Source organism: Cenococcum geophilum (genome assembly GCF_001692895.1).
Source record: "Cenococcum geophilum 1.58 unplaced genomic scaffold K441scaffold_85, whole genome shotgun sequence".
NCBI lineage: Eukaryota > Fungi > Ascomycota > Dothideomycetes > Gloniales > Gloniaceae > Cenococcum > Cenococcum geophilum.
The window spans coordinates 168,724-191,338 of NW_027137643.1; the positions used below are offsets into that span (position 1 = coordinate 168,724).

At 44.1% G+C, this 22,615-nt stretch overlaps 4 protein-coding genes across 4 annotated transcripts; 1 reads left to right on the forward strand and 3 right to left on the reverse strand.

Annotated features, from left to right (window-relative positions):
* Window positions 1-2,379: 2,379 nt before the first annotated feature.
* On the forward strand, window positions 2,380-3,042 carry K441DRAFT_464987 (HET-domain-containing protein; the record flags this gene model as incomplete). Its single annotated transcript, XM_067641807.1, has 2 exons — window positions 2,380-2,570; window positions 2,616-3,042. Coding segments are annotated over 2 exons (618 nt in total), but the record flags the coding sequence as incomplete, so codon positions are not given.
* Window positions 3,043-6,052: 3,010 nt separating this feature from the next.
* On the reverse strand, window positions 6,053-6,905 carry K441DRAFT_682560 (uncharacterized protein; the record flags this gene model as incomplete). Its single annotated transcript, XM_067651592.1, has 2 exons — window positions 6,053-6,057; window positions 6,209-6,905. The coding sequence occupies 2 exons, from the start codon at window positions 6,903-6,905 to the stop codon at window positions 6,053-6,055; spliced, it is 702 nt and encodes a 233-aa protein (XP_067496981.1).
* Window positions 6,906-8,747: 1,842 nt separating this feature from the next.
* On the reverse strand, window positions 8,748-10,072 carry K441DRAFT_701205 (uncharacterized protein). The gene is made up of 2 exons (XM_067653316.1): window positions 10,023-10,072; window positions 8,748-9,968 (listed from the first exon to the last, which is right to left on the reverse strand). Exon 2 carries the CDS (start codon window positions 9,928-9,930, stop codon window positions 8,944-8,946), a length of 987 nt encoding a protein of 328 aa, XP_067496982.1. The 5' UTR covers window positions 9,931-9,968; window positions 10,023-10,072; the 3' UTR covers window positions 8,748-8,943.
* Window positions 10,073-13,161: 3,089 nt separating this feature from the next.
* K441DRAFT_353861 (uncharacterized protein) lies at window positions 13,162-13,847 on the reverse strand. The gene has a single exon (XM_067641328.1). It carries the CDS (start codon window positions 13,622-13,624, stop codon window positions 13,286-13,288), a length of 339 nt encoding a protein of 112 aa, XP_067496983.1. The 5' UTR covers window positions 13,625-13,847; the 3' UTR covers window positions 13,162-13,285.
* Between the last annotated feature and the right edge of the window lie 8,768 nt (window positions 13,848-22,615).

Consider the following 22,615-nt stretch of genomic DNA (forward strand, 5'->3'; position numbering starts at 1 on the left):
ATTATCATGAGACTCTGATTATTTATTAATACCGTCTCAAATTTTATTTCCCTTCTATAGGTTAACCGTCACTCAGAATATCCCTTCCCACGCTGGTTTACGTCCACGCATATCGATAAGGGTTGGCCAATCACAGGCTCTCGTTCGACTAAGAGCTTAGCGTTGATACTAATGTTCATAGGCTTGGCGCCAAGCTGAGGACGCCAGCGTGGAAGGGATAGCTTTGACCAAGTTCTCCGCTAGCGTCATCCTCCATATCCACCCTCCATATCCGTTCTCCATTGTGATATCGGCATGCACCAGTATATCTATCTAGCCTACCACGACATCTAAGATCTAATATTACAGGACAAGTTTATTATTTTGTAGATCACTGCTTATGTCGCCTCGAAGTCAAATAACTCTTTTCCACGTTACCGAATAATCTGCTTAGTCCCGAGCAGCAACTAGATCTGACGCTAAAGCAACTCGCTGAAACAGCTATAGGCTAAATTGGAACGTGAGACAATGAACCTAGAATAATGTAACTGGTTTGAAGCAGCAATGGACCGACAGCGGAGCTTTGATAGTCAAGAAGCGCCTCACTTATACCGTACCCCATATCCTGGGTTCTTGTCTCTCCTTGAGTTCTAGCACATAGTTCCATGCGTTATTTAATTGATGATATGCACAGAAAAATAATTAGTGTCCATACTACCCTATGAGCATGCTGAGTATCAAACGGGGCCACATGCAGGTCTTGTGTAACTTTGCAGCGATTCAGAACATGGGTCATATCCCAGTTCTGCGTCCAGTCCCAACTCATACATGTACATGCGAGGCCGATTCGTGCTCCACTAGTCTGCTCAAGACAGCATAAAAGTCCAGGCTCAACCATCCCACCACAGTATTCTACGGCATTGGTCCTTCCCTTTTCAAGCAACACTCCTACTTTTACTATACATATCCTCTATGAACATGCTTCTCCCACATACGACCATAGGTCACAGGCAGCTACGGGTCCCGTCCGCTCCCCGATATATAAGCTGTGAACCGGTAGATTAGTAGTTAGGTGGGTGACCACTAGCGAATCCCTGCTGTCGTATGTTTTTGACTTTGCTTTAGTGGATAAAATTCTGTTTTTAGAAGTTTGAGGCAGACTGGGAGCTGATAGAAAATTGGTAGAAAAACGGGAGGGTACGAGCAGCTTCCAGGATAAAGTTTGAAGACGTAGTAGAGATGTTATATTTTCTTTTTGGAAAAATTAAAGGACGGAATACGCGTAAGAAAAGATTACAATCGATTTTCTTATCAACTCTTTCTGCTATTGGAAATATTACAAGCCTTAAGGATCACAAAATAGACATATTGAAGCTCTGCTTGTTGCTAGGGACGGTAAATTCCAGGTTTGCCGTGCCCCCACTCGCGATCGAATAAATATGTACGTTATTCTCAAAAAATAAAATAAAAGAGGCCAATCCCAAGTCGAAGAATCCCACTGTGTCACAACGGCGTGGGCGTATTCCAGGCTGAGGCCGGGGCGAACAGCGAAGGACCAAGCTATGCCGGTTTCATGCCCTGCTGCACCGCAGAAGCTCTGTAACCCCCGATCTAGAGTCCTCATTGGAGCTTACAGTCGATGCCGTCTGGGGTAACCAGCATTCACCCCGCGACGTTCCGTGGGCAGGGCTTCAATTGCCGCAATGTCAGAAAAGCTGTTATTCCGAGCGTGTCTCCCATGATTTGACCCTTCTCCGGAGGGTGTGGCATGCTTGACACCTACCTAATTCTGGCGCTGCTGTCGAGTACACCTTCTCTTCACCAATGGAATTTCGCCACGCGAGCGGGGTCAAACCCAGTACGAACAGCGCCAGTGAAGACAACACCAGGGGATTCAACGCCGGTAATCCTTACGTGGCCGAACACGTTGCTGAGGATCGATTATGCGAGATCTGCAACACACTCGACTTCAGGCAACTTTTCACTAGTAAAGTACGTTCCCGTGTCTATCTCCAAAAATGGCGGGACGTAAAGCGGAGCCGCGATTGCCCTTTTTGTCGTCTGGTAGCGGCGGCCTTGAGAGACCTTGAACCCAATTCCGACGCTTCTCGTTTTGATAATAAAAAGGTATACTTACAAAACAAGAAGAGTTGGAAGAGGTGCATAACTAGCCTTCAGTATGACGGGCCGGAATCCGAGGAGTATTCGAACACGTACGATCTTAGATCACAGGCAAAGACGCAGGCGAAGAGAACGCTAGACAAACGAACTTACCACCTGTTGGTATCATTCGGCAGTGGGAGTGATAGCCAACGGTTTGGTGAGATCCAATACCTGGCAGATGAAGAGTATAAGGAAGACCAGCAGTTCTTTGGCCGGCGGGTCGACAGACAGAGAGCCAACCTTCCCCTGATCCAATCGTGGTTCCACCGATGCCAGCGAATTCACGGTCGATCCTGCGAAGAGTCCGGAAATGCTGCTACCAATTTGCCCTGGTTTCGCGTTATTGACGTTCACACTAGAAATGTCATTGTTGCTCCTGCTGATTGCCGATACGTCGCCCTCAGTTATGTCTGGGGTGGAATGGAACAGTTTGCAGCCCGGGAAAGAGACTTCAAGATTAACGAATACGGGAGGGAATACCTCCCGCTACCGAAGCGTCTAGCACGCACGATATCAGATGCCTTTTCCGTAGTAAAGAGTTTAGGAGAACGTTATTTGTGGGTGGATGCTCTATGCATCATGCAGGACAGCCGTGACGACCGGCACGACCAGATGATGCGTATGGATGCCATCTACAGCTCGGCGGCCCTGACTATCGTCGCTGTGTCAGGCTCCCATTCAAATGTTGGCCTCCCAGGAATCAGTATTCCACGGCAGTACGGACAGCATTCAGAACTAGTCCGGGGGCTTAGGTTTGCCGTGAATCTCCCATCCTACACGGCCCTCGAGCAGGACAACAAGTTAATATGGAACAGTCGAGGCTGGACATTCCAAGAGAAGATCATGTCCAAACGGTTGCTACTATTCACGGACTACCAAGCATACTTTCGCTGCTCAAACATGGTCTGGTGCGAGGATGTAGTCATGGAAACTGAAAAGTGCTCAGCGAGTTTCTTCAAGAAATGGAGGCCGCTGCGTTGGGCAGCGGATCGTGCAGTAGGGGATAAGATACACCATGACCATATCTTTTGGTTCAAAACCGCTGTCACCGATACGCAAATATCCGACACACAAATTTCCGACGACATCGCATCGGCGCGTCTGCTCAACTACGCATCGGCTGTAACAGAGTTTACGCAGCGCACACTAAGCCAATCTAAAGACAGGGTCTACGCCATCTCGGGTGTGCTAGAAACACTCAAAGGCATCGGGCCCTTTTACCAAGGTATCCCGGATCATTTCCTCGACGTGTGCTTGTTGTGGCACGCTCCCACTGGCGGCAAAATCAAGCGTCACCCAGTGCACAAGGCTCCATTTCCCAGCTGGACTTGGGCTTCATGGAAACTCTCCCATGGATGTACTTGGATAACGGAGGATATTGTTGTGAAACCATTGCCGGCATGCACGAAATGGATCGTTATGGAGCACGGAATCAAGATGATCGGAAACGGTGAGAGCGGTGACAAACGAGCAATGCCTGCCCGTAAACCAATTTTATCCGACTCTGGCTACAAGCTACTCCTTGAGGTTGAATGTCTCCTGTATTTTCAAACGATGTTTGTGCAGTTACGCATCGGCGAAAGATCGCGAACACCTGCCAAGCGCGGACCTGAACCATCCTACGACTGTAGCAGCAAGTGTTTCCGGGAAGATGATGTATCGCAACTATATGAGCTGGTAGACCGAGATGGCATATATTCCGGGGAAGTCTGGATGTCTCGCTCTGCTAGGGAGGAGTGTGGGAACCAGTTCCAGGATTTCATAACGCTCTCATGGGAGGAAGGCAGCCTAGCATACAAGTCTCGTCCTGCGAATATGATGTTGGTGCGGTGGAAGGGCGAAGTGGCGGAACGCATCGCTGTTGCAAAGGTCGAACACACGGCATGGTGCTCCAACAGGTATAGGGAGGACTGGGTGTTTCTAGGTTGACTAGTAGGTTCTTGAGCAGAGGATGAAGCGCTGGTCTGTGCGACCGCGGTTGGCTTGGCTTGACGGATAGCCGGCCTTTATAGCTGAACGACAAAGTACACCTGTATATTTATGAGAACATATTATATGAAGTTTGAGGACAAGAGAGGAGTTTATCTACGCAATAGAAATTGCATTTAAGGTTCCCAGCGTCTTACTCAGCCCGCCTAGGAAAATGACAGCGTAGGCAAATCATACAAGCTGTCCGATCTGTCCCACATCCAACGGCCCTGGCTGGTCATCTACTGTGTATTGCGCCAGTAACCTACTCCATCTTGGCGCATCCGGTTGAAGCGTGTTGATCTTGGCGATCAAACGGCACAATTTTATACCTTTAAAGTAATAAGCACGACCATTTTAACGTATTTTAACGTATTTTTGGGTATAAATCCGCGTAGTTTGATCCGCGCGATCAACACGCGCTTTCAACCGGATGCGCCAAGGTGGTGTATGTGCAGAGGCTGGTTAGGTTAATTTTCATCCAAGAGCGTGTAAGAAGAGATGGGAAGTTGTGTTATTTTTAGAACGTTACGAGCAAGCATCGTCTTCCATATTTAACTTTAGTCAAGTTTTGGACAGACAATGAATAAATATCTACTCATAAGTGCGATATCTATTTGTGAGATGTTCCATTTCTCTTCCGTTGAAATCCTGCATATCGAGATTGACAGTAAACGTAACCCGCGAGGCCGTTCTGAGAGTTTTACGCTTAGAGGAAATACGACAAGATTGTGGTAGTTCACAAGCGGAGCACAAGACGACTAGATACTAGTTGGCTGCAGGCTGACTTGTGCTGTTCTTAAATAGCTCCTACATTCGCTAACACGGTGAATGTGGCAAACGGGAGTGACGACGGTGGCTACTTAAAATGGCAGGTTTGTACGCTATAAGAGCTGAGAGGAGTGACGCTGTGTGTGTGAGAGCATGGGTAGCATGGGTGTGTTCTACCATGGGCTAGGAAGCAGGTTGCATAGAGACGCGTAAGTCTTCACCGATGCTTTTAACAAGCATTCTACCTTTCTACTATCACCTCAGCTGGTACCTGTGATAGCCAGGGCATAAGAATATGGTATGATGCTAAACTTTTCCTGGTAGATACCGGTGGCGCACACAAGTCGCAAGTAACATCCGCGTTATGTAGCATTGTCTTTTGTAGTGGCTGTGTCTGTGGCTGATGATGATACCTCCCAGGGTTTGCATTTTGCATTGTTGCTTGAGTTATTGGGAATGTTGACGTCAGATGCGGACACAAATTCGAGTAGATTCCAAAGTCATGCGATCCATTGCGGTGGGAAATTCGAACACGGCGTTGGTGAGGGTCGGTGAGGTTTCTAGTCTCTGAAAGTTTTTGCATCACCCTTGACTCTACTACAACTCTTTCACCTTCGACTGTAGAGTTCCGCGGAATTCAAGAGTGCATTCATGAATGAACGTTTCGCCAGTTCTGCGGGTGAAACAACTCACATCTCATCGAGCACCTCAGGAGATTAAGCGAAATGATGGAAGTTTGTAAGAACTCTGCATAAGATACATCTAATCCCAAACGCCACGCGATGAAATGGAAAGATCCATCGTACAAAAACACCGATAAATCGTTACATCCATGAAGTTCTACCCTACCATGGATAACATATGCCAATGAACCATGAAAGCAAAAATGCGAAAAGGAAAAGGAAAAGGCACGGCCTGAAAATCGGAGTCCATGGGAAGAGTCTTTGAGTGTTTTCAATTGATAGTGCTACTGGTCTTCCCCGCACCGACCAAAGTTTTAGAGACCTGTAAAGCCAATGCCGAAGGGGACATTCAGGTCTGGAATCCACGGGAGATGATTGGCCATTCTTGATGAGTCTTTTCAGAATTTCCTCGACGCTACGATTGGAAGTAGACTTGGGCTCACGTTTCGCCAGCCACGCTCTGTATGTTATGTGAAGGTCTCGCTTACTTAACCTATAAAGCGTCCAGTCAACTTTCAGCCTCCCCGTAATACTTATCTCAAAAGTGCGGAGTTGCGTCATCGTGCATTTCTGTCTGGACCATCCAAGCATGGTCATCACTACCTGTTTGGTGGTGAATAAATTGGGGTCCATCCCGAGCCTACGGGTGACCAGATGCGCGATTTTAGGAAGAGTTGCCGAACGCGTAAGTTGCTTTACTGACATGCTCTTCAAATTCTTTTGCGCCTGGCTAGCTGTAGGCCAGCCTTCCAGCCTTGGTTTTAGCCAGGGAAATAGATTGTAAAGAGTACTTTTCTCCAGCTTTTCCCAATACCAGCAGCAGACCACTGCCTCCGCCGGTATCCTCTGCCATACCAACCATTCTGTATTATATTTCATAGCTTGCGGGCTCTTGAGATATTCCAATACTTCTTGCACACCGAAAATGTTCAACAACTTTGTCACATCTATGACAAATATCCTGACGCCCGTTTTTCCGCTTTGTCGGTCCTGGCCCGCTTTGGTCGTCGCCCGAATAAGGTCGGGGGTTACAGAAATCCAAGGGGATGGCACTTCGTGGCGTTTAATATGATCGCGGATAGAATAATATACTTCATATCCAGTTTTAAAATGCCGTTGGCCCAAATTCCCGGCAGTGATGTCTTCTCCTTCGTTGTTCACACACCGAGATTCATCGTGAACGGCACGATATACGAGACAGCGGTCAGGCATAAAGCACTGGGCGGCCGATTTTGATTCTTCCGAGGCATTAGAATCATTACGATGTATAAGACGTCCGGGTATGCGAGTAGGAGGGTTAGTGGATTTGGAATTTCGCGAGGATACGAAGCTGCGAGCCATGGCAAAGGAAGCTTGAGTAAAGGATGCCTTGGGCAATCTTTTGAAAGGTTAGAAGTAAGCTAGAAATGTATTTGCAACGAGTGAGGATTTGCCTTATAGCTCTAGTAAGAGAAGGCTAGTATTTAATGAAGTGAGTTGAGGAAGTGAGTTACGGAAGTGAGTGTCGGTGGGTAGGGCAACTTTAAGTAGTATATGGACGGGAGGGCAAGCGAGGAGCTGTTAACTCATAGAGGCCTACGTGATGAGAGCAGCCAGGTGCTATTCAGTCCGGGGGCTTTCTCACGCAGACACCCAAAGACCAAAGGTGGCGCGGGACCGGTGCAAGCCAGGATTCCGCTTGTCCAGCTAGCAAGAAACCATGCTTTGCGGCGTTACGATCATGGCACCACACTTGAGAAAGAGGTTGGAAATACGGAATTGAATTCCTCTAGAATCCGACACCCGGCGAGGCTTTCAAGCCTAGAACAGTCGGCCGCGCACATTGGCCAGCTTCTCTCAACCTGGGAGTAAACAGAATCTTCCAGTGTCAAGCTTCCTGTTGAGCCCCTTGCTCACCCCCTTGAGAAAGTTCGACAAAGGACGGCGTGGACTGCGCATTGGAGCGCCTCACCTTGAGCAACGGACTAAAGCATATTTACGCATTCAAATTATGGCCGTTAAATCCTCTTGGTTGATGAGATGAAAATGGCCGGATGCATTATTGTCGATAATCAGGCGCAGCAGCACTTCTACTGACGGTGCCATTGAGATTGAGGTTGAAAGATTCGCGGGGCGTGCCGTTTAATCGTTACTCGCCAGCCAGTCATGCCAGCTCTCCTCTCCAAGTTGCCCAGCTACAGAGACCGATGACTTTCGCGCTTGCTAAGAGCTGCTTCCCCAGTAAATCAGCCTTGCAAACGTTTCGTGTCTCCTTTCTGCCTTGCGCTAGTCACAGAGCATTCGACTGATGCTTGAGAAGCTGAGTGTCGGCCCAGCGACTGCTCGTAGTTCCGGTTCCCGCCGAAGGAATGAGAATCCACTTCCTCTCTCCTGCTTGCCAGAATAGCAAACCCCCAGCGAGCCGTGCCAACATACCCAAGCATTTCCCGCACCGTTCCCAACCCTCTCGCCACAACAAGCTGGTGTTGAGACTTCTTGTAGCCTCTGTGCGCGGCATTACCCCATACACACATGTGCACCTCGTCGCTCCGTCCAACAACGCTCGCGGTGTGTCTCGGCGGCTGTAACAGCTGCCACACGGACGGATAAGCGATTAACTCGCCGTCACCCTAATTCCACCCATGCTTACTCTCGCCTGAGCGAACAGCGACGCTCAACGCTCGCCTGCTCACAACCCACAAGGAAGTGTGCCGCGCGAGGTCGAGCTGTTTAGCAGCGTTCGATTCCGGAACCTTCTAGCCAGCGATGTACCATAGCAGAAATTTCATCTTGAAGGTGCCGTATACCATAGTATCGCTGCGGCATTAATCGCAGTTGTAGAAAAACGGCCGGTCGAGCCACTGCTTAGCGCCACTACCAGCGCCACAACTACGTGGCGGTGCAGTGTGCCCTTTTCCATCAGCGTCGTGAAGGGCTAGGGGTATTTGCTGAAGCGAAAATGACGCATTTACGGATACTGACGGGTGTAGACGTGCTCATGAAAGCACAAGCTGTCGAGCTGCTTGTCCAGCATTGGACGCAGGCAGCGACGCCACGGGGACCTGGACGCCTAATCTTCTACGCCACTCGAGACAGAAGAAACGACGCCTAAGCTCCGTGCACTCGACTGTCCTACACGACAATAAATGGCAGCAGAAGGTACCGACACATTTTGCATTCAGCGCGAGAGCCGAACTCGGCTTTCCTCCTTTTCATCATGCTTAGTAGTGTATGGACGCTTTGCCACTGTTGCTTGCAAGACAATCCACGTCTCCAGTAGATTAAGCGAAATGATGGAAGCTCGCCAGATATCTATATAGTCTACCTCTAGCCCTAACGCCTTGTACAAAATCACCGACAACCAAGCAATGTCGCCGATCTCCCCCATGGATACTAAATTTCAGCCGAGGAGGCTGCGCCAAAGAGGCCGATCCTTCATGACGAGTCTTTCGAGAACATCCGCAGTGGTATATTCTTCAGCGGTCTGCGGTTCGCGTTGCCTCATCCACACGTCGAAACGGAGGGGAGGACCGCGCTGCCTTGACAGGTAGATCTTCTCGTCAATTTTCAGCCTCCCTGAAACTTCGAAGTTCTCGAACCTTTGGAGCTCTTTCAGCGTGCAGTACCCTCTGGACAATCCGACAAGTGTCATTACCTCTTGCGCGTGGATGAATGAGTCCAAGTCCAATCTGAGTCCATGCGTGACGAAATATATGATTTTGGGAATAGCTAGTGGTGAACCTCTCGCCATGTACCTCAACTTCTTCCGTGTCTTCTCGACTGTCAGATAGAGGTTGTGATAGTCGTTCTGATAGTCGGTCTCATAGTCACTCTGATAGTCGGTCTCAGAGTCATTCTGATAGTCGTCCTCGTAGCCGGTTGGGATGTAGTTCGGCTGCAGAGCTGGAAACTGCTTATAGAGTCCACTCCCCACAAGATCTGCCCAGGACAAGGTGTGAGTCACTGCGTCCGCTGGTATTCTCCCGCATACCAGATACTGGGCATCATACATGCGGTGTTGATTCCGTCCGATCTGTTTGAACACTTGGTTTACATTGACCAGGCTCTTAGGGTCAAGCTTTGAAGGATTAATCAAACACACCATGCTGCCTCCCTCTTTTCCAGACTCATGGTCTAGGAGTGCTTTGACGAACGCCCAAGGAGCATCCGGAGTCACGGGAATGAAATCGGTCGGCTTTGGGAAGCCCGTGAGGTGGTCGTGCATAGCCGCAAATAGGCTATTGTTATCTTTGAAAGGCTTTGGCGAGAGATTCCCAGCGATAATATCTTTCCCGGGTTCATAGGGACCTTGTGATCCGTTGCTGTGGACATAATATAGGAGCATGTTTTTAGCGTCAAATTTGAGGGCGGGATGGTTGGTAGCCATGGTGAAGGAAGCCTGAGTTCCGATTGCCTGAGGCAAACCTTTGAACAGTCAGCATAAGTTCTGAATAAATTTACAATGAGTAAGTAGTGTACCACTTGTAGCTTTGGTGTGCCACTTGTAGCTTTGGTGTGAGGAGGCCAGTATTTAAGAAATTTGGTCCGAAAGTGGGTGGCCAGCAGGGAGCGACGACATTTAAGCAAACAAATGACCGGGGGGCCTGTCATCTGGGAATTTGGGTATTGACCTGAGCGGCATGTCGGCGTGTGGACTTGAACCGGGCGTTGACGAGGGTGCCATGGTGCCCGCTCTTGAGTCATACATCCTCTAGTTAGGTGAGTGAGCATCTCTAAGGTAGCACAAGAATAGTTAAAATCCTAGACTTTTACTTATCAACGTTACGATTATGATGCTAGTCTTAAAAAAACCACAAAAACATGAATGAAAATTACGCGTCGGGCTTGAATTTATATGAAATCTAACAGTGAGCGAGACTTTTAAGCCTACTATAAGCTGGGAGTATGGGATGTTTCCGTGTCAAGCTTCATGTCAGCCCTTTGCCCATCTAGCCCCCTGCACTTGAGAAAATTCGGCAAGGAACAGCGTGCTTCGTATATCCTTTACCTCCATTCCGCCCGAATGAAACAATTACAACCGCCTTTCATGGAACACCTGTATCCCTTAGCACGGTAACTGGGGCCCTTAGCTTATGGATAAGAATCAGCCAATTAAACTAGGAATACAAGGCTTTTGATTTCTTAGTATTTTAATATATAAACTTAATTTTTGGAGTTAAGTTGTTCGATGCGAGGTAGCCAGCACTCGCCCTCTGCGCAGGGCGGTACCTTGCATATACTATAGCCATGTCGAGCCTTAATTCTGGTGTTGTGCACGGACCATTGACCCAAGGACCCGATAACGAATTGCTGGGATGATTTCACCGAGAATAACGTCAAAAAAATGACATGAACGTGCACATGCCAACGCTCCGACGCCCATTGGAATATGCCTTGCATCGTAATAGTAGCGAGATTGGGCTGCTGCTGACTGGGGTCAGCTTGTGGCCGAAATGCTGGCTTCTGTAAACATGAATCTGTCGTTGAATAGAGAAGCTTTTCGTTGTCAACTTTTATTGCATGTGACTGTTGTATGAAATAAACCAATCAGCACGGAAGCACTGATATTATACGTTGAGTGTCGCGTAAGCCGGCCCTCACCGTTTCACATTTTGTGTCCTATGCTAACACAGGAATCGAATGGCACCGTCCAACTAAATTTGACGCTCCAAAGGGGAAACGCACTCGCGTAGGACCCATTTTTGGGGTAATTTATCCACTCTACGGAATAAAGTGACAAGTGGAACTAATGTCGCAGAAGGCTGAGAAATGGATTGACTGTTCCTTCCTAGCAGAGATTCTTTAAACAGTCTATGTAGGCCTGAGGCTAGAAATATACGCTTTAGGTTGGCCTTGTTTTAAATAGCAAATTAAAGCGTTTCCACGCGGCCAATCATACTTGTTAAGCTCTTAATCGATAAGATGGCGGCCGCCGGCGCGTTGTTCGGCGCCGGTAGTGTATTCTGGCGGGGCTGTTAAGGCGGAATTTGAGGGTGGGCAAATAGACGCTTGTATCGTAGTCGGCTCGGAAACCTAAACAAGCTTCTGGGGCGGACCACGGCAAGCACACCTCTCTATAATTGATACGCGGACAACCCTCCTAATTTAGTTTAGATTCTTCCTGATATACGCGTGTTTTGACTTTTTGTCTAAATCGCGAAAATTAAGTGGTCAAAATATAAAATTTGTAACTGCAAACACCTTGTAAGTTCCAGAAAGTCGTACGCCTGTGAGATCCTCAAGTTATCGAGGCTAATATAAATGAATCCAGTCGCGAATATAAGCGGCCTTGGCAAAGGACCCTGCCATGCTAGGGGATAACCTCTTCGAAGAAGTACCGAGGCCGGATACGCCAAAGTAGTGCCGAGGGCGCTACGGACCCCAAAGTTAGCGTACCATGTGGCGCCCTTGACACTATGTACCCATATACGTATGTATATATATATATATATATATTCTATTATAGCCATACACTATCTAGGGTATAGGCCGTTACAGAGCGCTAACTAAATACTTCCTGCCATTAACATGCTTACTTTAGTTCAGAAGCCAACTATAAGAACTATATATCTATTACCTAACACCCTACTTAACTAAGGAAAAAATAAAGGAAAGTAATATGTTACTATTAGAAGAAAGTTAGAGTTTAGAGGCGAGCCTAAGTAAGTAGTTTTTAACGCCTCGTGTCCGCAGGGCTATTCTAGCGTTATGCGCTTCTTAATTAGCGATATATTAGTAGAGGTACGTATAGAGGAGGCTCGCGGTATATTTAGTTAGATAATTAAAGGGGGAATTCTTAAGAGTCTTCGCTTATTAACGTTGGCTTCTATACTCTTTATATCTTATACGCTTAGGTATAAACGTCCGGTCTCTTTTATAAATTTAATTATAGCTTTAACTACGCTAATATCTAGCTTCCAGTGCTTAATTAGGCCGTTAATATTCCTACCTCCTTCTTATCTGCGTAAGTAGCCTCCTAATGCATATAATAGATCCCCAAATCGATCTCTATGCTACTCTCTTAGTTTAAACCTCTGCTATATCCACCTGTAAGCTTTGCAGTGTGAAGGATTGAATGAACGACTTGATTGTAAATGTAGCTCTAAAGCGTCTATATATATACGAGGAAGGCATAAGGAATAAGATAAAAGGGGAGACTAATACGTAGTTGAAACAGGGTAATATAAGATATATGAGGTATACGAGGGTAGTGCTGACGCTAGTGACCAGGGTAATATGCAAGGTCCGGTAGTCGGTTACACACCCCCCTAGATCTGACGGTATAGTTAAAGCTATAGAAAACAAATAAAGGTAGAGAATTGTACTAAAATAGGAAATTTGGATACACTTTAGGAGTAGGGTAATTGTAAAGATATTGCGGATATTGTAAGTATTATGGATATTGCGAATATTGTAATAGATCTTAGTAAGGCCGTTAGCAAAGGGCTTGGCCGAGATTTTATTAGCATTTAGAGCGGTTCTGGTGAACTGCATAGCTGGGTAGGAATTGCTTCAATTGTATCCATGATATCGTCTTGAAGTCCTTGTGGTGTGGTGGTTTGATCTGTATTCGAGGCAGTCATTTGATTCTGGTTGAGCGACGGTAACGTCGTTTGATATGGTGAGGCTTTGGATATAGCCGTTGTATTTAGCCGAGTCTCTTGTTGCTGCTGGCTGTATATACAGCTCTCTCTCAGGTGCTTATGAAGCTTATTGCCTAATTTAAATTGCTTCTGATAATTTTAACAGGTCCTCGCACGAGCTGCCGGCTGCGATACATTTAGTAACTTTGGTGACGATATAGATATCGTATTTGGTGATGTCGCGGTCGTCGCGACTAGTGCCGATATAGGCGGATCTGGTGCCGATGTAGGCTGGTATCTCTTAAAGGTTGAGAATACTAATTTGGTTGATTTTAGGGAATTCGTAGGCTCTCTGTGCATTAGCGCCCAGTGGCCCCCTAGTCGTTTTGTATAGCAGACTGTTTCGCCAGTTACTAGATGGTATAGTAAGTTTCGTCCTAAGTTGAAATGGATGTCGTTATCAGTAGCTCTTAAGAGTGCTACGATATTTGTAAACATGGTGGGTACTAGTGCTACATAGGATAGCTTTATTTTTGACTTCCCAGTAGGTATATTAACGGTAATCGTTACCGTTCCATAAGCTTGTATTTTTTCGAAATTTCCACCAGTAATTAGGCAATCGTCTTCTGTAGCTAGGTAGGAGAACGTAAAGTCTTCTTAGTTGTTATAGACGTGGGTATCTGCACCAGGGTTGAGTATCCAGGTGTTCTAGAGTTTGAATGGAGTTTGACCAGTACTAAATACGGCAGCATAGCTAGTTGGGGTTTTGGAAGGTAGGGTTTTAGAATTAAAATTAATTATAGATTCTGTGTTCTTATTCTTTGCTTCCTGTTCTTCTTTTTGAATCCATTTAATTATAGGTCTAACCTAAGGTATAGACGAGATTATTTCATCTATTTTCTTTTAAATGTCTGGCCTTGGTTTCCATCCCTAAGGGCGCTTGTGCTCGACAATGTAGTAGCAGTTGCCGTATCGATGCATAAGGCCGCATATACATTTCTTATGCCATTGTGTATCGGAATTGGTATTGGGGTTGGAATCTGAATTGGAATTGGAATTGCCTTGTATGGTTGCAAATGCAGAGCTATTGGCAGTAGTGGTAGGAGATGCTTGCTGCATGCGGTAATGCTCCTTAAATTCTTCAATTAGGTCAATAATAGATGGGGCGTCTTCATCCTTCCGTTCTTTTCTAATGAGATCTACTTCTAGTGCTCCTGCGAAGCTAGAAGAGATAGGCTTAATTGCCCGAACGAAATCGTAGTGTGCCCTAAACCCTTGTACGTCTGGTAGCTCCAATTGCTCCGTAAGCTTGTAGATATTCCGCCAGCTATTCAACCATTTATCGATACTTTATGTTGTATCGTAGGCTTTCAAAGCCGTGTATTAAATGAGGACGTCGTGCTTTCGACCTGACGTGGTAGGGGCTAGTGCAGTCTTAAGTGCTTGGAGCCGTTCGTGTACTATGTCTAGGCCGTCAATGAGAGGAAGGTAGGCTACCGATGTTGAGCGAACGATGTAGTTGCTGATACCGTTTATAGCCTGTTTTTGCTTCTCGTATATGCGCAGATCGTCTTTATATTCGGCGTATAGCTGATTGTAGGCGGTGAGCTGGCTTGGGTCTAGCTTCGCTATCGATGTAGCCGTCAGTAGTACGTCCCTTAGTGTGGGCCGACTTGGTGGTTCTAGCGTTGGGAGATCCTTTTTCTTCTTTAATGGGTCGATGTATTGCCATACCTTGTTGGTTTTGGCTGTGTCTTGGATGATAAAGAACCACTGTATCCAATCAGAAGGCTGGTTGAGGATGAGGTTGACTTTTGATTTGTTAGTGGTCGTCATTTTTAGGATTTGTGGGGTCAGGCAGGGTCCAATTGGTGGCTTGGCAAAAACCTTATTTTGACGTTCCGAACTTTTGATTTGATTCGTCAGTTCGTTCGTCGGTCGGGTACGGTCGTCGGTCGAGGTCAATCGTCCGTTCGTTTGATGTCTGGTAGAGGTCGTCTGCAGTATAATGGCTGCGACTGGTTGTGGTATTGGTTGCCTGCAGCGTAATGGCTGTAGACTGGTTGTCGTGGTAGACTGGTTGTCGTGGTAGACTGGTTGTCCGTAGACTGGTTTTAGTAGGGCGTCTACAGCGGGATGGCTGCGACTGGATGTCTGGTATTTGAAGAAGCTCAAGACACTTGCAAAGGTAGTAGATTGATGGTGGTGCAGGTAGTGCGATCCGGGCTCATAACTGTAAGCTTTACAGTGTAAAGGATTGAATGAACGACTTAATTGTAAATGTAGCTCTAAAGCGTCTATATATACACGAGGAAGGCATAAGGAATAAGATAAAAGGGGAGACTAATACGTAGTCGAAATAGGGTAATATAAGATATACGAGGTATACGAGGGTAGTGCTGACGCTAGTGACCAGGGTAATATGCAAGGTCCGGTAGTTGGTTACACCACCTCCTACAAGAAAAGAGGAAGTGCTATATTAATTCTATAAGCCCGCAGTTACATAACGCCGTCTCTAATACATTAATTTTATAAAGATATTCCTTTAGAAATAACTTACCGGTCCGTAGCTGCGTAAGGATAGTAGCTTTAGAGCTAATTAGCTGCTGGTATAATCCTACAGCCTTTTTAAGGTGGAGTGCTATATTAATTTTCCTTATAAACTTGCCCGTATTAGATCTTCCTAATAGAAGCGGTTCTATTGTTATTTTAGCTCTTTTTAAGGCTTGCGTTATAAGGTACTATAGGAGGCCGTCTCTCTATAGTAGCTCCTTACCCTCTACTCTTATTACTGCTTTAGTAAGCTTATTAGCCTTCTTATTTCCTATAAATCCTAAGTGGCCTAAAATCTAGTATAGCGTGACATTATTTAGCTAGAGCTTCTTTAAGATCTCTATAACTATTTCCTAGCAGGCTCTAGCCCTCTAGCTCTATACTAACAGTAACGCTAATTATAAGTTAGAGAATATTCTTATACTAGAAGTAGGTATTAGAAAACCTGCTTAGCTAACAGCCGTATATATAGGGTCCCATGGCTAGTTAGCTGCCTCGCTAATTACTAGAAGCTCTATTAGGTAGGCGTTAGCCTACTTAAAGCCCGCCACCGTTTTTAAAAGCGTTGCTTTAAATAGTATAGTATACACGCTAACTCCTACCCTACTATTGCGCACTAATATATTAACGTATATGTCGACCTACCCTAGCTTATAGTCTTTAATAATAGCTTAAGTATACTCTTCGTCCTTATATATTACTATATTAGGCTTAACCACCTACGGCGGGCATATATACGGTTTAACCTCTAGTACCCTATTTACCTGGATATCCTTATATATCTCTACTATCCTCTAGAGCGGCGACTGGTACTATTTATAGAGCCTCTATCTTTAAATCATCTAATAAGGATATAATTTGCCTAGTTTATGGATTAATATCTAGAACGCGATAGCCTAGTTACGCAGCCTTTGCTTAAAAGAGAGTAAGCCAACTTCTACCTCTGCTATTAGTAAAGCAATAGTGCAGAACCCCCTAATAATAGCTTATGCCGTAATTCTCTGCGCCTACTAGAGGAGCTACTTTAACTCTTATATCGCAAGCGGGTACTATATCGGTAACGCGTAGTCTACTACTAGTAGGACTAAGCTCTTAGCTAGCTGCTTAACGCTCTTAGACTGCAGTCCCTTTAATCTACGCAACGCTAGCGCTACCTTAGTGGCCTTACCTGCCTTATCCGCTAGGTATACCTTAAACCGTAGCTCCTTATTAAGAATTACCCTAAGAATTTTAACTTCCTGTATTAGGGGGATTCCTTTTCCTTTAAATTAGAGCGGCGTGGTGGTATCCCTACCTACTTCTTTATATCTAGTAAGGTAAATAAATAACATTTTCTTTGCTTTAAATTGGGCTCCACTAATTCTCTCCTATTTCTTAAGTATTGGTATAATCTTATCCTAGATAATCTACGTATTTTCCTCCGCTATAGGGCCTATAACCTATACTAAGTAGTTATTAATAAAGGCCATAGAGCTGCTATTTCTAGGTGCGCTTTATATAAGATCCGCGTTAAAAAATAGAAAGAGTATTAGGGCTAGTGCTAATTTCTATAAAAAAAAAAACCCGCCTATAGGAGCGCCTGCACCTCTAATATATATCTATTAACTAGGATATAGGCTTAACGGTTTATATAAAAGTTCTATACCTATTATATAATCGTCTAAGGTATCTAACGCTGCTATAATCTCCTAATTTCCAGCTCTATAGCTATATTATTATATACACCCTTAATATTAAATAATACTAGAGATAGCGTCTTCTTTCCTCTTTACGCTCTAAATACGTCCTTATAGAGATATAATAGCGTATATATTATTAACCTTTGCTTCCTAGCTCTAAAGTATATCTTAGGTAGTAGGCTATATTCCTCTACTAGGTATACTATCCTCTCCGCCACTAGTAATTTAAGTGCTTTTCCTAGCGTTAGGAGGAGGGAGATCGGCCTATAGTTATTTGCTACTATATAGTCCCCCTATTTTAGCTTCTATAGCGGTATAATCTTTACTACCTTCTATTCCTATAGTACTTTCCCTATCTTAAGTAATTTAGTAAAGAGAGTAGTAATCTTACCACTTAGTACGGGCCACAGCTCTCGCTATACCCTAGCTAATAGGCCGTCTTTTCTAGAAGCCTTATCTAGGCTAGCCCTAAATATAGCTACCTTAACCTTATATTTAGCGATAGGCTCCTATAGCAATTAGTTATAGCTAGTTATAGCTTCCTCTTCTTATTCGCACGGTAGCGGGACTAGAAAGAATGCCTGGAGTAGTTCTCTTATAATATTGTAGTTCTCTATAACAACCTCTCCCTATTCTTTAGCCTTTTTAATTAGCGGTATTTTAGCGAATATGGATATAGCCTGCGGATTGAGGTATTTTAATACTTTTTATATATTGTTACTATTACTAAGGAATTTATCCCAATGGAGCTTTCTATATCGCTAAATAGTCCTATAAAAAAGCTTCTTTACTCTTGCTATAACATTACATAATTCTAGGTTATCCCTTTCTTACCTCTATATTATACTATTCCTATTCCTCTAGTATATATATAACTTCCTTAGCGTTATAAGGTCTTTATTCTACTATCTTTTTATATATAGTAATAGCTTAGCCCACTAGCAGTGTGCTTTAAGGGCTTTATTAACCTACCTATTAAGGCAGTTAACTATTTTATCTATATCTTTTATAGAGAATCCTATCTCTTTCTATCGCTCTATATCTTCTTAAGTCTTATTCTAGTTTATATTTTTAATAAGCAACCTCTCCTAGCTCTTCTACATATCTATATTAACCTAAAAGCTAGTATAGATAGCTCTATAGTCTAACCCATACTTATACTCCTAGATAGCGTACTTTACTAGTTTACTCGCCAGGCCTGGGGTTGCAAGTATAAGGTCGATCGTTAATATTCGCCCTACGTTACTCTTAAATATAGGTACTTCTACTAGAAGTAGGCTCTAGAGTAACTAGTCTGCTATAAAGTTAATAATTAGCGCGCTTTCTTCCTACGTTAATATAGTACTAATATAACTTCCTCCCTATAGCGGATTATGCCGATTAAAGTCGCCTATAATTACTACCTTAGTATATAGGTCGCGCAATAGTTCACCCTAAATTAGACTATTAATTATCTCCAGCCTACTAGAGAGCTCCTCTAGGTTCTTTTCCTTAGTTCTCCTTAAACATCTATTTAGAATATATACTAACATAATTATAAGTCTCCTTTAGCCAACGTGCGCCACTACCGCCGTAATATCTGCTAAATCTACCTATACCTATATAGCTGCCAGCTCTCTAGATGCCTAGATATATAACCTAACTAGGGGATACTACTGCTACTTGCTTATTAGGATAAACCTTATCCACTAGGGGTTTAAGCCAGCTAGCACTACTTCCCTATTTAAGAGAAAGCAGTAGGGCTCCTAGCCTAGAATAAAGTGGAAGTCTGCTATCACTTCGTTATTATATAGCGCATACTACGCTTCCCTATACTTCTTTATTGTCAGGTAAAACCTAAGTAGATAGTTATATAGCCGCAAGGTACGGGCGACCCTGGGGCAACCTAGGGGTGACTCGCCCGTAAGGCACGTGCTCTGCACGTACCTAGGGAAAACCCTTTCTACCTCACACACAGACTCCTCCTTTTCCCTTAAGGATTCGTCTCTGTCTATACAATATACCTATTATTCTATCATTGGACTCCCTATCCACATCCTTACCTCACATTCAAATCCTTACCAATCCCCTTAGGAGGATAGCCGGTTTAATTTTTCTACAATGCCTCTGAAAAGAAAACCAACGCCTACACCCGACGGTAATACGCTGGTAATGCGACCGTAAAACGCCTCAGGATCTAGTGCAGACAAAACCACTAGAAGCACACCAGTAGCATCTAAGCCATTCTCCGAATCCTAAAACGATCAGATATCTATAAACGCTAAAGACTAGTTTAACTTATATACCTGGGCTTAATAGAAGCTTAGTAAGGTTACTAGTATCCTACCTAATACCGCTGATATAAAGGAGCTAGATAAGCTAGCTAAGAAAATAGCTAACTTACGGAGCATTATTAATTCGATAAAGCCCTCCCGTCGCCTCTCTAGTAAAGAGTATAAGTTATATAGCGAACGTATACGCCGATCAAATCTTAACGCCCTAGTTAAGAAGTTACTACCCAATATTAGCGGTACTACTCAACAGCATTTTAACCGGTGGATTGCCGTAGTTAAGAACCAATTTAAGGTTAATAACGCTGACTACAACTATAAGCGACGCACGCGCTAGGCCATTAAAGGTCTTATAAAAGAGAAGATAATCGCCTAATTAGTTTATCGCTAGTTAGGTACTAAGGATAAGGGTCCTTTATTATAGGACGAATTTAAGACTATAGTCTAAGACCAGATCAGGAACCCTATAGTAAAACACTTTAATAACGCTATAATGTACTATACGGCTGTTATAAAGGAGAACTAGAGGTTTAACGTCTTCCTAGCCTATATACGTAGCTTAGAGGACCTCTTCTTATATACCCCTTTTGTTAATCCTAAACAATAGGTAGACTTTTAGTTCTTATATCTTCTAGCCTACCTATAAGCAGAGCTCTTCCGCCAGAACTTCGCCTAACGGGTAAGAACCGCTAAAGACCTCTTTAACAAAATCCGCTGTGTAGAGCAATTGCTCGATACCACAAAGCTCACGGAAGATCGCGTAAGTAGTAGCGGCAAATTATCGCGTACGAAGCGCGGTCGCAGCATAGGCTCTATAGACTTAGGCTTAGAGAATAGAACTTAAAAAGGGTAACGCTTTTCTAAGTAAACTCCTAGGGAGACCACCCAAAAGCTAGATGGCTTAGGGGACCCCCCGGACGCCAGTGCTACACAGGCAAGTTAAAGGACCGTAGGCGGCCACTATAAGGAATACTGGAAGCAGGCCAAAGAGAAGTTAGCTTGGGCTTCGGAAAACCTAAAGCCCTAGTAGCGTATCTCTCTTAACTGCAACTAGGGCCTAATATAAAGGGAGAGAAGAAACGTATTGTGGTATATATTACAATAAATATACCCTAGGGTGAAGTCCGCCTACGTGCCTTATACGACAATGGGTGCCAAATTAACCTCATCAATTAAAACGTCGTCCGTAGGTTTAACCTGCCTATACACTACGCGCTATATTTACGTAAACCTATTATATATTTTCTTGATAGCAACCAGATAATAATCTAGGATGCTTATAATCTAACGGTTACCACTAGCGACTTCTAGGGTACCCCTCGCACTATCGGCCCGTAGACCTTTTGGGGCGGCTTATTTAATAGTTATAATATAGTTCTTAGATAGGATTGGCTCGCGGAAGCAGATCTATTAATTAGCTTCCGTTCTAAACAGTTTATCTAGGGTACTTCAGACCCTAAATACCTCTAAATAGTCACCCTTAACGCTCTTCTGGTAAATATTAAGGCTAATGAAATAGTCTATTTACTATAGCCAGAAGACTCTTTCTCTATACTGGTCGTAAATATAATAGAGGACCTATTATTACTAGCAGCGAGTACCCGTGTAGACCCTCTAGATATAGAGATACCGGTTATAAATATAGTAGAGGACCTACTGTTACTAGCAGCGAGTACCTATAGAGACCCTCCGGTGCTAGCGCAGATCACCTATATATAAGGGGGAGGTAATCGAAACCCTAAAACTATTAAGTATACTGCAGTAGAGCTATATACACTCTCTATACAAGCACACCTACGAAACGTATATCGGCTATACCCTTCTCTTTACTAGCTCCTAGAAGCACACTACTATATAATAGTTACTTCAACCTCTGTAGCCCCTGGCCTACTAAATATATATAAGGAGGAAATTAATGTCTTCTCTAACGAGCTAGTAAGCATACTACTGTAGAACTCTAAGTACGACTATGCGATCGACTTAGAAGAAGGTAAAACGCTACCGTAAATACCCCTCTATAACCTCTTATAGAAAGAGTTATAGATCTTATAAAAGTACCTAGACAGTGCTCTTAAAAAGGGCTAGATTAGGCCTAGTAAGTCGCCTACTAAAGCGCCTATCCTCTTTATACTAAAAGTAGACGGTATAATATGGCTATATGTTGACTATAGACGCCTAAATAAGATCACGATTAAAAATCGGTACCCCCTACCGCTAGTTGGCGAACTCTTTAATAGGCTTAGCTATATAAAGATATTTATAAAGCTAGATCTTTATAATACGTACTATAGGATTTATATTAAAAAGGGAGATAAATGGAAGACTATATTTAAGACACGCTACGGTTACTTTAAATACCTAGTAATGCCCTTTAGTCTTGCTAACGCCCCTATAACTTTTTAGAGCTACATTTATAAAGCTCTAGGAACCCTAGTAGATACTATCTACGTAGTCTACCTAGATAATATTCTTATCTACTTAAATAATAAGGATAAGTACGTTAAGTACGTTAAGCAGGTACTGTAATAGCTCTGTGCTTGGGGCCTATACGCCAAACTATTAAAATGCATCTTTTATACTAAGAATGTTAAGTTCCTAGGCTTTATTATTACCCCTAGGGGTATTATAATAGACCCTAACCGCGTAAAAGCTATTAAGGAATGGCCTAAGCCTAAATCCTATAGGGATATCTAGGTCTTCCTTAGCTTTACTAACTTCTATAGGCAATTTATCTGGAACTACTTAGATACCATATACCCCCTATACGCATATCTTGCATAGGTATATTATAACCCGACGTTAGATAGGGAGAAGAAAAGGAAGCGTAAGTTAAAAGGGCCTACTAAATAGTATTAACCCTGGTCCTAGCCTAATGACGCGTAGTAGGCGTTCTATAAGCTACGCGCTGCGTTTATATAAGCTCCTCTACTTCGCCACTTTAACCCTAATCTACCCCTAATAGTAATTACTAATGCTTCTAACTATGC

Bases quoted from the DNA above. Each gene is read 5' to 3' on its own strand.
- K441DRAFT_353861 (XM_067641328.1), bottom strand. From the start codon at position 13,624: ATGTTTACAAATATCGTAGCACTCTTAAGAGCTACTGATAACGACATC.
- K441DRAFT_701205 (XM_067653316.1), bottom strand. From the start codon at position 9,930: ATGGCTACCAACCATCCCGCCCTCAAATTTGACGCTAAAAACATGCTC.